This window comes from Plasmodium relictum (genome assembly GCF_900005765.1).
Source record: "Plasmodium relictum strain SGS1 genome assembly, chromosome: 14".
NCBI lineage: Eukaryota > Apicomplexa > Aconoidasida > Haemosporida > Plasmodiidae > Plasmodium > Plasmodium relictum.
Window position 1 is genome coordinate 1,766,260 of NC_041692.1, and position 13,772 is coordinate 1,780,031.

A 13,772-nucleotide genomic window follows, 5' to 3' on the forward strand; every position below is an offset into this window, starting at 1 on the left:
TTTTTTTATGATAACTGATAATTAGATATAATAAAAATAACATTAACATATAAATAATTATTGAAGAAAGAAAATATAATTATATTCCTTACATGAAAAATATAAGTACCTTTATTATAAAGACAAATATTAAAAAGATATTGCTTATCTCAAAAATACCCTGTTTTCTTTTTCTTTTTTTTTCTTGTTATCTCTATATTTCAATATATGTGATTAATGTAAAATATGAACATATACTTTAAATCATAATTAGGAAAAAAAAACATATGCCACCAAAATAATATATATAGAAGAAAAAGAATAATAACAGTACAACTGCTCACAATTTTTTGGTTAAAGATGAGGAAAAATTAAAAAAATAATTTCTTTTAATTTAAATAAAATTTCTGTAACATATAATTATTTAAAATAATAATCCTATGAGAATATAATTATTTTTTTTTAATTTTTAAAAAGAGCAAAAATTTATATATTTCATATGAAAAAAAATTTTGAAAACTTAAAAATATATATATATATATATACTATATAAAAAAAAATAAAAATTATAGTGTTTCGCATATAAAATTATTATTAGTGTGACAACACATATCAGCAGCAATATTCATAGCTTTATAAGCTATATCTTTGGCACTCAAATTTTCAATATCATACAATGCTCTTGCAGCTGCTATAGCATAGGGGCCTCCTGATCCTGTACCTAGAACATTTCCTGATGGTTCTAGAACATCACCATTTCCAGTTACTTCTAATAGATTATCTTTGTCAGCTACTATTAAAACTGCTTCTAAATGTCTTAGGTATCTGTCAGTTCTCCATAATTTAGCCAATTCAACACAACTTCTCAAAAGTTGATCTATATAATTATAAAAAAGAAAAAAATAATACAAATATATATATAATATAATTTTATATATATTGAAATTAAATGAAATATCTAACAAAATTTAATTTTTTTTTATTTTCAAATGAAAAATTTACTTGGATACTCATCTATTTTTGTTTCAAATTTATCTAGCAAAGTAAAACAATCTGCAGTAGCCCCAGCAAAACCCATTAAAATATTATCCTTTAATCTCCTTATTTTTTTTGCATTTCCTTTAACTATCTAATCCATGGAAAATTATTGATATAAATAAAAAGAAGTGAATAATATGTAAGATAAATAAAAAATTTAGTATGTCATTAGAAGCAATATCATATTGTTATCATGCAGACAAATTTTTTAATTAAATAATGAATATATATATTAATTATTACATAAAAATAGAAGTAATTAAAGTTTCAGGTAAAAGCATAAAAGAAGAAATATAATAGGAAAGGAAATTAAACTATATAAAAAAACTATGTATGAAAATAACAATAATAATAAAATCAAAATTTATATGTAAATTTAAAGATTAAATCAGATCAATTTTAATTATAGTGTAAAAAAGGAAAAAAAATAAAAAATATATTAAATGTAACAAAATAATATATCTCATTAAAATATGAAAAAATAAAATATAAACCATTGTCCCTTGAGAAACCATTCCATCACCAATTAAACACTAAAAAAAATAAAATAACAATTAATTAGTAATGTTAAAATTTTTCTATTTAATTCATGAAGTGTATGGTTTTAGAACAATAAACTTATTTTTTAGATATGTTACATTCTTTTATTCTTTTATTCTCATTTTATTTATTCGTATATTTTATATTTTTTTTTTTTTTTTAATTTACCACTTCATTGTTTTTTCGTACGCATAATATGGTAGTTCCATAACGAGGAATTATTAATTTTCGGTTGTCAGAGAAATAATTTCTCTAAAAAAATAAAATATAAATTATATTTAATAAAAATTAGGAAGGAGTAATACTAATAAAAAGCTATTTAAAATTACTAATACAGTTTTGGTTAATGATTTTTGAGTGTTATTTAATTTTGAGAAGTATCTAATAAACATTTTTTCTTTTATTTAATAAATTACTGTAAAAGGAAGAAGTTTAAAAACTTGAAATATATTACAAAATATTATGGGCATATCTTTTTTTAAAAGAATGAACATATAAATTTAAACAAAAGAGATACGTATACGTATAAAAAAAAAAAAAAATATATATACATAAGTTAATATATAAAAAGGTAAAGAAATGCAAACAAATTTTTGTATAAATATGAGAAATACAAAAATAATTATACACAAAAAAAAAATTTATTTAAAGAAAAAAAAATATATATTTGAATTTTTATACTCATTTAAAAAAAAAAAAAAAAAAAATGATGAATGCATATGAATTTTTACTTTTGGTTTGTAATTAAAATAATAATTAATAAAGAATTTAAAAAAAGGAACATAAAATTCCATAAAAAATTAGTAAATATATAGAACCTTTTTTTTGATTAATTTTAACTTTAATTTTTTTTTTTTTGTAAGGAATCTATGAATTTTGTTGGCAACAAAATATTAAGTATATATATATATATTTATTTGTATATTTATATATTTATTTATATTTTAATTTAATAAGGTGAAATTGTTTTTACAATTACGAGAATAATAATAAAAATTATTAATAATAGTAGAATGTTAAATAAAAATTTGTAGGTATATAATTTATTCTGGTTTTGTATACATTATTTTACTATTTTTCTTTATTTACTAAATTAAATAAAACTGCGACAGTAATATCTTGAATGAAATTAACTTTTTTTTTATTAAAATTTTATACTTTTTAAAAATGAATGCATATTTATATTTGAAGATACCATTTATTGTAATTATCAAACATATTCTTGTTGTATTTTAATATATTCAAGCTATATATATGATTATAATCCATATGCTGCAAACATATTAGCCATATTAATTAAGGTATTTTCTTCATCTAAAAAGAGCCTATAATTTATATAACAATCATTTTGTTTAATTTCATTAATAATACTTATTTTTGCATCATCTTCATATTCGAGAGCCAAGTTTGGAAATTCTATTAAATAAGAAAGAGTTTTAATAGTAGGTACATAGAAATCAATTATATTTTCTCCATATTTTAATGTTTTTATAGTATAACAGTTAAATATATCCCATATTCTTATGCCATCTTTGGCTAAAGATATCATTACTTGTTTTTTATTATTTACATAACATTTTATAACTTCATTTTTATGACCTAAAAATACTGTAAAATCTTTCAAATTAAGATATGATTCATTTTCATTGTCATTTTTTGAAATTTCATTTTCTTTAAAATTAGAAAATTTATCTTCATTTTTTTTTTTTATTATCTGTACATAATCTCCATATTCCTTCAATTTAATATCTTCCCTGTTTTTTATATCTTTCATATTATTTTCACTATTTTTGCTAAATTCAACAAATGGGATACGAAAAATTTTATTTCCTTTACATACGTATAAGTGAGTGTTAAAGGGTTCATTTGAACAAATATAAGTACAATGTTCTGTTTTCGTTTTTAAGATATGTACAGCTTTTTTTGATTTTAAACCAAAAATATGTAAGTTTCCATTGCTTGCTAATGATATTAAGGTATAATATGTATGATATATATTTGGAGTTACCGAAATAATTTGTCTTATACTAGCATTTATAGTGTGTTGATATAATAGCATAGGTTTAATTTTTTTTTTCCTTAATACATCATTGAAATTATACACATGAATAATATTATCATCACTGTATGTATATATAACATTTAATATTTGATCAATCAATACATCTTTAACTGCACCAAAATGTGCTTGAAAAGAATTTATTAAAAATCCTGATATTGATGACCATACATATATATTTCCTATTTTGTCACCTCCAAAGATTATTTTTTCATTTTTCGTTAATTTAATAACATTCAAATGCACTCGTACGAATTTCGTATAAATTGGAGCATTTTTTGCAGATAAGTATTGTGATATAATTTTTCTATTAGCATTCAAAACAATGAAATTTCCATTATTAAGCATATATATTTTCTTTTCTTTATCTTTTATTGAATCTTCAAACTTATTTTCACATCTTTCGTTATCTAAATTTACTAAAAGTATTTCATTGTTATCATAAACTAACATTATTTTATTATGTTCCATTTTGTTACTTATGTTTTATTTTTCTTATGTTGTTATTTTTATTTTTACACTATTTATTTAGTTCTATTTATTTTTTAATTATTTAACTAATTTTATTTTATATTGTTTTATTAATTTTATATCCCTTTTTTTCTGATTCTTGGTATAAACCAATCACAATTAAAAATATGTATTTTATGTTATTTTTTTTTTACTCTCTTTGCTTCAATAAAGATGTATTTATTAATCTAATATGTAAAATTTATTCCATATTTAAAAAAAACATTATTAAATTTATATCAAATACTTAAAAGAACTTAAAATGACAATTTTTTTTAATTAATGTTTAAAAAAAAAAAAAAAATTGGCACAAGCATTTCACTTAATGATTTTTTTTAGAACTATTATTTTATTTTTTTTAATAATTTTAATATTATAATTGTTAATATCAACCAAAATGAAAATAAAAAAACAAAATGATTTTTTTTTTTTTCGTAAACGTTTTTTACTTGAAATTTAAAAATAATTTAGTCTATGATTTTTATTTCTTTCAATTAAAAAAATTAAAATAGAACAATTAACTTTTAAATAAATAGGGACTGTTACATTTTAACTATAAGAAAAATTAAAAATACTATTTTATAAATTTCTTTCTCCATATGTGATGTTTTGTGACTGAAGATAAAGTTTTATAACAAAAACTTCAAAATATCTTTTCAACGTGGAGGCTTTTATATGAAGATTAAAATATGTATTATGATAACAAAATTAATAATAGCTACTACTTTTGTTACTTCTGTAAATGAAGAATTTTTATGTAAAATTATTTGAGTAAAATATTTTCTCTTTTAAAAATGTATATACCTACATAATAAAGAACAATATGGACTTAAAAAAATTATGTATAAATTCTTAAAGTGAGTAATTTTAGGAAATTTTACTACAAATATAAATAAAATGATAGATTCAATTCTACATTATATACTTTATAAATAAGTGTTATATGTTTTTTTATCTTTTTTATTTATCAACCAAAAAACATTAATCCTACTTAAACGTTATTTATTTAGTTAAAATATATTTTTTTTTTTTATTAAAAATAAAATAAGAATAGTATTTGTATTTTGTAATATATAAGAATTTTTTTTTTCTAATAAAAAAAATAATGAATAGTACTAGACTACGTCACATTGAAAATGCATTAAATAATTTTAATTTTGTAACTCCTTTGGATATTTATATGCGTTTATATTTTAAAAGTAATAACATAAAGAATAAAGACAAACCTTATATTTCAGAACATGTTTATAATATAATAAAAAATAAAACTCTTTTATCATATTTATCTTCACCCATTTCATTATATACCAATATAATTAAGACTTATTTTTCATCTGACAAGTAAAAATATTAAAAAAAGTAAATATAGTATATTTTTGTTCTATCCTTTATGAAGAAAGAAAAAATGAAACATTGAAATACTTTTACTTTTTTTTTTTTTTATCTTATAGATGGAAATATGAAATGAACAACGAGAAAATCCCCGCACATATAAGATACTCATTTCCAAAGGAATTATATGATCAATTAATAAATTGCTATGGTGAAAAGAGAAGTATTACTTTAATGTCTATCTTGAACGAAAAAGCACCAGTTTTTTTACGGGTTAACAATAATAAAATATCAAGAAATGAGTTATATAAAATATTAATCAGCAAAGGAATATCAGTTGAAAAATGTGTAAATTCTCAACATGGATTATTACTGACAAAAAACCAAATACTGAAAAATATTCATGAATATAAAAAAGGATACTTTGAGATCCAAGATGAAGCTAGCCAAATAGTTAGCTCTAAAATACCTGTAAAACCAGGTTATAAAGTACTTGATTATTGTGCAGGTTCAGGTGGAAAAACATTAGCTTTTGCAAATTATATGGAAAATACTGGAAAAATATATTTACATGACATAAGAGATAAGATGTTATCACAAGCAAAAATTAGATTAAGAAGAGCTGGAATTCAAAATTACATCCTTTTAAATTCTAATCATATTTTATTAAAAAAATTATTTGGATATATGGATACAGTAATTGTTGATGCACCCTGTACAGGTACTGGTGCATTAAGAAGAAATCCAGAAATGAAATATAAATTTACAAATAGTAAGTTGTATGATTATGTAAATTTACAAAGGCAAATTTTTGAAAAAGCTTTGCTGTACCTTAAAAAAAATGGAAAAATTGTATATATAACATGTAGCATATTAGATGCTGAAAATGTTCATCAAGTTAAATACTTTTGTCAGAAACATAATTTGTATTTATCTGAGCCACCATTTCATTCGTTACCTCAATCAAAATCAATGGATGGCTTTTTTTTAGCTATTTTTGAAAGAAAAGAGTGATAATAATGCAGAATTTTTATTATTCTTTTAATTTTTTATTTCCTTCTTTATGGTGTTTTGTTGAATTTTAATGCTTTAACGAATTAAAGTACAAAGTTAAGGAAAAATTAAATATTTCTAAGAGTTTTTTTTTTGGTAAATTTTAAATATGATGTAGTACAAATTATAATAAATGTTATTTTATTGTTTGTATACATTTCATATTAAACTTTTCATTTATTTTAAGATATGTTTATGACTTATTCTATCCCTATTTTACGGTTATTTAGTTTCATACGACATATAAATATACACTCGTTTCTATAATATAATACTTCAAATAATATAAATTATACTAATTCTAACACTTTAAATTAATTTTTTTTTTTTTTTTTTGTAATTTATATATAATTATAACAACTAATATTATTTAATTTCTAAAATTCCTAAATATTTTAAAATGAAATTTTTATATTATCATTTATAAATTTTATTATTAGTGATATAAAAACATTTTTAATTCCAATTTTTTTTTTAAATATTAGTATATTTAACTAAAATAAAAAAAAATACATTTAAAGAAATAGCATAATTTTTTTTTTTTTTAAATATCTCTTCTTAAATATTTAATCAAAATAAATGTCCATTTACATATAATTTCTACCTTAATTATTTTAATTTTACTAAATTTGTAGATTTTTTAGCATGATTATATATTATTTATTTTAATTATATATTTATAAAAATAATATAATGCTGTATTAACAAATATATAATAAATTTAATATAATTAAAATTTCATTTTATAATAAACTTTTTTCTATAAAAATATAAATACTTTTACATATATTTAGTAAAAAAGAAGAAATCAACTTTTTTCTACTTTTTTATAAAATTTTGTTTTTTCATTGTTTATATAATAGTTTAATAATTTGATTCAATCCTTTATAAATCTAATAATTAAATCTACAATCTTTTCCAATTTTATTTTTAGAAAACATTTTTCAAAATATATTGAAACATAATGCAATTTATAATTTTATTTCATTAGAATTGTATATTTATTTAAATATTTGTAATATCCATACATATACAAAATAATTCAATCTTTTTTTTTTTTTTTTAAATTAAAATTTGTAGATAATTATCTTTCAGAAAAAATGTAGAAACAAACTAAATTTCCAAAATATAAATTTTTACTCTTTAATGAAAATGTTTAATATACATAATAATATTTAAAAAAAAAAAAAACTTAAGATTTGAATTTTTCTATCAAAAAATTTTTTTCCCAAAAATACTTATATATTAGTGATTATAATTCATTAAAATTTAAAAATTTACAATCTTTTATCTTGAAAATTATTAATTTTTCCTTGTATAATATTTTTTTGCTCCATTCTATTGTTTTTATTATTATTGTTATATTGTTTATACTAATATTTTAACTATGGTTGTTATTATTACTAATAAAGATACTTTTTTTTTTTAACTCTTGTTAAAAATTACATTTATGCAAGCTTATGGCATAAATAACATTTTTATTAATTTTTAATTAATAATTAGTGCTGATGTGTCGAAGAAAAATATAAATTTTTTTTTTTTTTGGTTTTTTTTTTTTTTTTCTTTGTTTAAATTTATCTTATTTTATTATATTTCATTCTTTCTTTTTTTTTTTTTCCTAAATATAAAGTATGTTTAATTTTATAAATATAGCAATTTTAATATATGTATTTCTTTCCGAATGAAAGTTTTAAATATGTTAATTTTTTTTTTCCTTTTTATTTTTTATATATACATACATAAAAATTTTATTTAATTATGTATTTATAAAAAAAAAAAAAATACATATATATATAATATATATATTTTCTTGCATTTGTATAAATATTTTCATTTAAAATATAATAAAATAATTTTAAGGTATAAATTTTATTGTTTAAATTATAGTGTGTATTTTTTTATAGTATATATATATACTTTTAATTCATAGATTATATTTATATAAGAAGGAAAAAGAAAAAAAAATTATTATGTATTTTTACTAATATTTTTATGCTCATTTTTTTTTTTATGAATATAGGTGTTTATATATATATTTAAAGTACTTATTTTACGATGAATGAATTAATAATTTTTGATACGAATCATTCAAAATCAATAAATGATTGTGAATTGGATTATTACAGCAAAAAATTAGCAACCTGTTCCAGCGACAATACAGTAAAAATATTTGATGTAAGTCTTTCAAAAGACCCTGTGTGTATAGCCGAAATAAAAGATCATAGTTCGGCTGTTTGGAAAGTATGCTGGTCACATCCAAAATATGGAAGTCTTTTAGCTAGCTGTTCATATGATAAAAGTGTAATTATTTATAAAGAAGTAAGTGTAAATAAATATGAAATGATATATTTAAATAATGAACACAAAAGTAGTGTCAACTATATTGAATGGTCCCCACATGAATATGGCCTGCATTTGGGGTGTGCAAGTTCAGATGGGCATATTAGTATAATTTCATATTATATGAATAAAGATACTAACGAAGGGTATTGGAATAAAAATAGCATAAAAGCTCATCTGAATGGAACAACGTGCTTAAGTTGGGAAAAACCTTATAATTCCTTACCAAATAATAAAAATCTAAATGATACTGATTTTATAAATTCATTTAAATTAGTATCGGGGGGATATGACAACCAAGTCATTATTTGGATGTTTGATAATAACACAAAAGAATTTCATAAAATTTTTCAGATGAACGACAAACCACACAATTCAGCTATAAAAGATGTTTCTTGGAGACCTAATATAAATAATTCAACAAATATCATTGCTTCTTGTTCAGAAGAAAAAATAGTTATATTATGGGTAGAAGATATAAGCAATAACAGATGGAAAAATGGTCAAGTCATAAAATTAAAACACAAAATTCATAAAATAAGTTGGTCACCAAATGGTACAATTTTAGCAATAGCTTGTAGTGACGAAAATGCTTATTTATATAAGGAAAATATGGAAGGAGTATGGGAAGAAATATGTAATTTAACTGATGACAATTCTTTATCAGATTCCTTTAATTTATTAAATGAAACAAATAAAAATAATTTCCCTATTAATCAAGATAATATATCTTTAAAAAATAATGCACAACTTGATGAATATAATACTTCATATGTAAACGAAAATACAAACACTTCAAACATCAATGTGAATTATCCAAATAAAAATATTTATGTAGATAACCCACATCAATTAAATTATCAAAATAACGATTCTTTTAATTCCTTTTCTCAAGCAAATTATGGAGCAAATACAAATTCACTCAATGCTCAATACGGAAATTCATTTACACAATCAAATATGAATATAAATAATTCATTTCAGGGTAATCAAGTACAAAATAACCCTAAAAAAAATATGCCAATACAAAATAATCAAACACAGAACATGCCAAGCACATTTCAAAATAACAATTATGGTCAAGCCCCTTCATCAACAGTTCCAATAAACTCTAACATTCATAATTTTAAGAATAATACAAATCAACAAAATTCATCGCAAAACTATTTAATGATGCAAAACAAAAAAAATAGCACAAGTGTTACGTCAAATATAAACAGTTTACAAGTGGGTATACCACCACCACCACCACCTCCTCCTCTTCCTCCATCTGCACAAAACAGTTCATATGTAGATTCGAATTTCCCATCTCAACAATTACCAAATTCTTCGACTAATTCACATCAGCCTAATTCTACTTCATCATACTTTGCTCAACCATCACCACCATTAAATTCAGTAGCAACAACAAATTCAATGATAAATAAACCTAATTTTTCACCACCTTCACAAGTATCAACTGGTTTTACACCACCTCAACTCCCAAATTTTCCAAAAGCAGCTACATCCTCAGTACAACATCCTTCTTTTTCAAATATTAATGCAAATAATACCAATTTCACACCAACTTCTCAGATACCAACAAATTTCCCTAAATCATCTAATTCAATACAATCATCTCAATTTCAAAATATTAACTCTAATAAAACTAATTTTAATGCACAACCTCCTCCACCACCACCACCACCACCTCCATATTCTTCCACATCACCTACACAAACAAACATTGCAAAAGGTATAAATAAAAAAAATAGTTTTTCTAATTTTAATTCTAATGTGAATCAAACAAATATACCTCCCGTAAACTCTGTTTTACAACCTACAAAAAATATGAATTCTAATTTTCCTCAGATGAGTTATCATCCGCCCCCCCCACCCCCACTAAATGCAGTAAATGAAAACATTTTAAAACCAACTAATCAATTTAATTATCCTAATTATAATATTCCAGCACATCAAAATACAAATGTAAATAACTAAAGAACAATAATATCAAAAATAAAAAATAAAAGACAAAGGAAAAATAAAAGGAGGTATCTATATGAACAGTATTACTTTATCACTAAAATAAAGATATGAATTAGCATAAATTGTAATTGAATATACCAAAGAGTTTAGAACGCTTATGTAAATATATATACATATATTTATTTTAGTTAATCGAAGAAAAACAAGAAAATAAATAAAATAATTTCAAATTTTTACAATGTGTTACATATTTTTTTTTTTTCTATTTTATCTTCATATTTTTTTTTTTTAAATATGTGAAATAATAATATGGTAAATTAACATTTTTTTATCAAATAACATGTTTTTATTTTAACTAAAAAAAAAATTGGTTCTATTAAAAATTTGCCCAAGAAAATTTTTTTAACATTCGATTATCTTTTCATTCTTTCTAATAACTTCATTGACAAAATATATATATATATATTTTCTCCTTTTACAAAAAGAATAAACAAAAGTTAATTAAATTTCAATTTTATTTTATTTTATCTTATTTTTCTTTTAAAATAATAAAAAATAATTAGAAAAACTTAAATATGCGTTAAAATATTAACTTTTTTTTTTATTTTTTTGAACAATTTTTGTAACGTGAAAGTTAATCACTATTTAGAAATCTCATAGCAAATTTTTACGAATTTCAATTTTTTTTTTTTTTTTCTTAATTCATTTATCATAATTTTAAAGAAAAAAGAAATTGAAAAGATTTTTTTTTTTTTAATTAAGAAAATTTATTAATCATAAAGTTTTTATTTTTAACTATTTATATAATTATATAAATATAATATTTTTTTATGATTTATTTGAAAACTTTAGAAAAAATTCACAAACAATATATGTATAGATAACCATAATTTTTATAATTTGATTTTTAAATTTTCATTTCTAACAAGTTCAATTATTTTATATATTTTTTTTTTCCTGAGATGTATCACTATGTTTTTTCATGAAATATACAAAATAATTTATATTTGTTTTTGAGTATACTTTTTATTTTTTTTTTTTTTATTTTTATGGAATAAAATTTAAATAATATTTAAAAAAATGTCTCAAGAAAATAATGAAGTAATTATGAATGATGAAACGAACGATTGTACAGAAGAAAATTTAAATGAATATTTTAATGAATTCAAAGTAAAAAATAATTAAAAATAAAATATAAAACAATGATTCTTTTTTATTTTTTTATATAAAAATATATTCTTTATAAAACTATTCCATATAAAATTTTTTTTGTTGCTTATATATTCATTTTATTTTTTATAGAAAAGAGAACATGTGTATTTAGCCTGTATATCATCCTTGGAAAAAGAAATATGTCAAACACATACATATTTAAATGAATGGAGAAGTATGCATCTGTATGATGATGAAGATAATAAATCATCAAAAGATATTATAAATATTAATTCGTTAAGAAATTTATTAATTGACCCATGTATTAATTTGGAAATAAAGGAATTAAGACAAAAAATATATGAAATAACTAGAAAGTGCAATTTAGCTGAAGAAAAATTACAGGGATGTAACTTCGATGCACAAGCCACTGCAGGACAGAGATTAATAAACAAATGCAAAAAACTACAAGAAGAGAATTATGAACTTGGAAAAACATTAGAAGAAAATAACTTACAATCTTTGTCAATACAAATTTTAAATTTAAAGCAACAAATTGTCTTTTATAAAAATGAATTAAAAATACTGAAAGAATTGAATGCTGATATTGATGAAGATAACGAACTTTTAAGCCAGCAATTAGCTGAACTAACTAAAAAATATACACAAATTACTGAAGAAAAAAGTGAATTAGAAAAAAATAATTTAAAATTAAATAATTATATTAATTCACTAAAATCAAAGTTAGATAAATATAATGAAATATCAAAAGATGAACAGGAACTTAAAAAGAAAAATAATTATTATTCTTCTAATATTTCTTCTGAAAATAATGCAAATGATGAAATTAATAAAAAAAATCAAGAATATAAAGATGAGGAAGAAGAATATGCAGAAGAAATGGAGGATAATGATAATGAAGAAGATGAAAATGATCAAAATAATGAAGACTATGGAGAAAGAAAAGAGGAGGAAGAAGAGTATACAAATGAAAATGATAGTTATAAAAAAAAAAATTCAGATGAAAGTAGAGAGAGGAAACATAAAAAAATGGATAAATACTATAAGGACAAAAAGTATGATAAAGATAAATATAAGTTGAGAGAAAAAGAAAAAGAAAAAAATAGAAAAGATAGAATAAGAGAAAAAGAAAAAACAAAAGAAAGAATTAAAGAAAAACTAAAAGAAAGAGAGAAAATTAAAAATAAATATAAAAATAGAAATAAAGAAAAGGCTAAATCAAAAACTAAAAAGGAACAATATGATAGTAATTATTCAGAACAAAAAAGAAAATTTATAAAAGATCATGATAACGATTTCAGAGAAACTTCTAGAACGGATAAATTTGATCATTCCAATAATATTTCAAAGAATGGTGACATAGAAGATAAAACAAGTGAATGTAGCAGGTATATATATATATATTTAAATAAAAACATTTTTTAATTAATATTTCATATTTTTCATAAATAAGCATTTTTTGGGATATCTTTTTTTTTTATTTCTAAAAAAAAATTTTTTTTTCTTCATATTTTTTCAATAAAATTTGTTTTGATTTTATGCTTTTTTATATTGAGATACTAAATTTTATGCATTTATTAATATATAAATATATTTTGTTTTTTTACAGCGAAAGAGAAAGATCATGTAGAAGAAAAGAAAGAAGCAAAAATAAATGCAAAGAAAAATATAAAAGTAGGAAAAGAATTAAAATAAGAAGCAATGATGAGAAAGATGATACTTACGATAAAAAATCAAATGGAAAATCTTAATTTTTTTCAATATTATTTAAAATATATAA

At 20.1% G+C, this 13,772-nt stretch overlaps 5 protein-coding genes across 5 annotated transcripts; 3 read left to right on the plus strand and 2 right to left on the minus strand.

Moving 5' to 3' along the window:
• Positions 1-545: 545 nt before the first annotated feature.
• ClpQ (ATP-dependent protease subunit ClpQ, putative) lies at positions 546-1,949 on the minus strand (the record flags this gene model as incomplete). Its single annotated transcript, XM_028679548.1, has 5 exons — positions 546-856; positions 982-1,108; positions 1,512-1,550; positions 1,726-1,809; positions 1,887-1,949. The coding sequence occupies 5 exons, from the start codon at positions 1,947-1,949 to the stop codon at positions 546-548; spliced, it is 624 nt and encodes a 207-aa protein (XP_028535251.1).
• Positions 1,950-2,815: 866 nt separating this feature from the next.
• PRELSG_1446600 (WD-repeat protein, putative) lies at positions 2,816-4,087 on the minus strand (the record flags this gene model as incomplete). The annotated part of the gene is made up of 1 exon (XM_028679549.1): positions 2,816-4,087. The coding sequence occupies one exon, from the start codon at positions 4,085-4,087 to the stop codon at positions 2,816-2,818; it is 1,272 nt and encodes a 423-aa protein (XP_028535252.1).
• Positions 4,088-5,231: 1,144 nt separating this feature from the next.
• On the plus strand, positions 5,232-6,472 carry PRELSG_1446700 (sun-family protein, putative; the record flags this gene model as incomplete). Its single annotated transcript, XM_028679550.1, has 2 exons — positions 5,232-5,467; positions 5,578-6,472. The coding sequence occupies 2 exons, from the start codon at positions 5,232-5,234 to the stop codon at positions 6,470-6,472; spliced, it is 1,131 nt and encodes a 376-aa protein (XP_028535253.1).
• A 2,094-nt stretch (positions 6,473-8,566) lies between these two features.
• Positions 8,567-10,831, plus strand: SEC13 (protein transport protein SEC13, putative; the record flags this gene model as incomplete). The annotated part of the gene is made up of 1 exon (XM_028679551.1): positions 8,567-10,831. One exon carries the CDS (start codon positions 8,567-8,569, stop codon positions 10,829-10,831), a length of 2,265 nt encoding a protein of 754 aa, XP_028535254.1.
• A 1,068-nt stretch (positions 10,832-11,899) lies between these two features.
• Positions 11,900-13,743, plus strand: PRELSG_1446900 (conserved Plasmodium protein, unknown function; the record flags this gene model as incomplete). Its single annotated transcript, XM_028679552.1, has 3 exons — positions 11,900-11,989; positions 12,122-13,380; positions 13,602-13,743. The coding sequence occupies 3 exons, from the start codon at positions 11,900-11,902 to the stop codon at positions 13,741-13,743; spliced, it is 1,491 nt and encodes a 496-aa protein (XP_028535255.1).
• Positions 13,744-13,772: the final 29 nt, after the last annotated feature.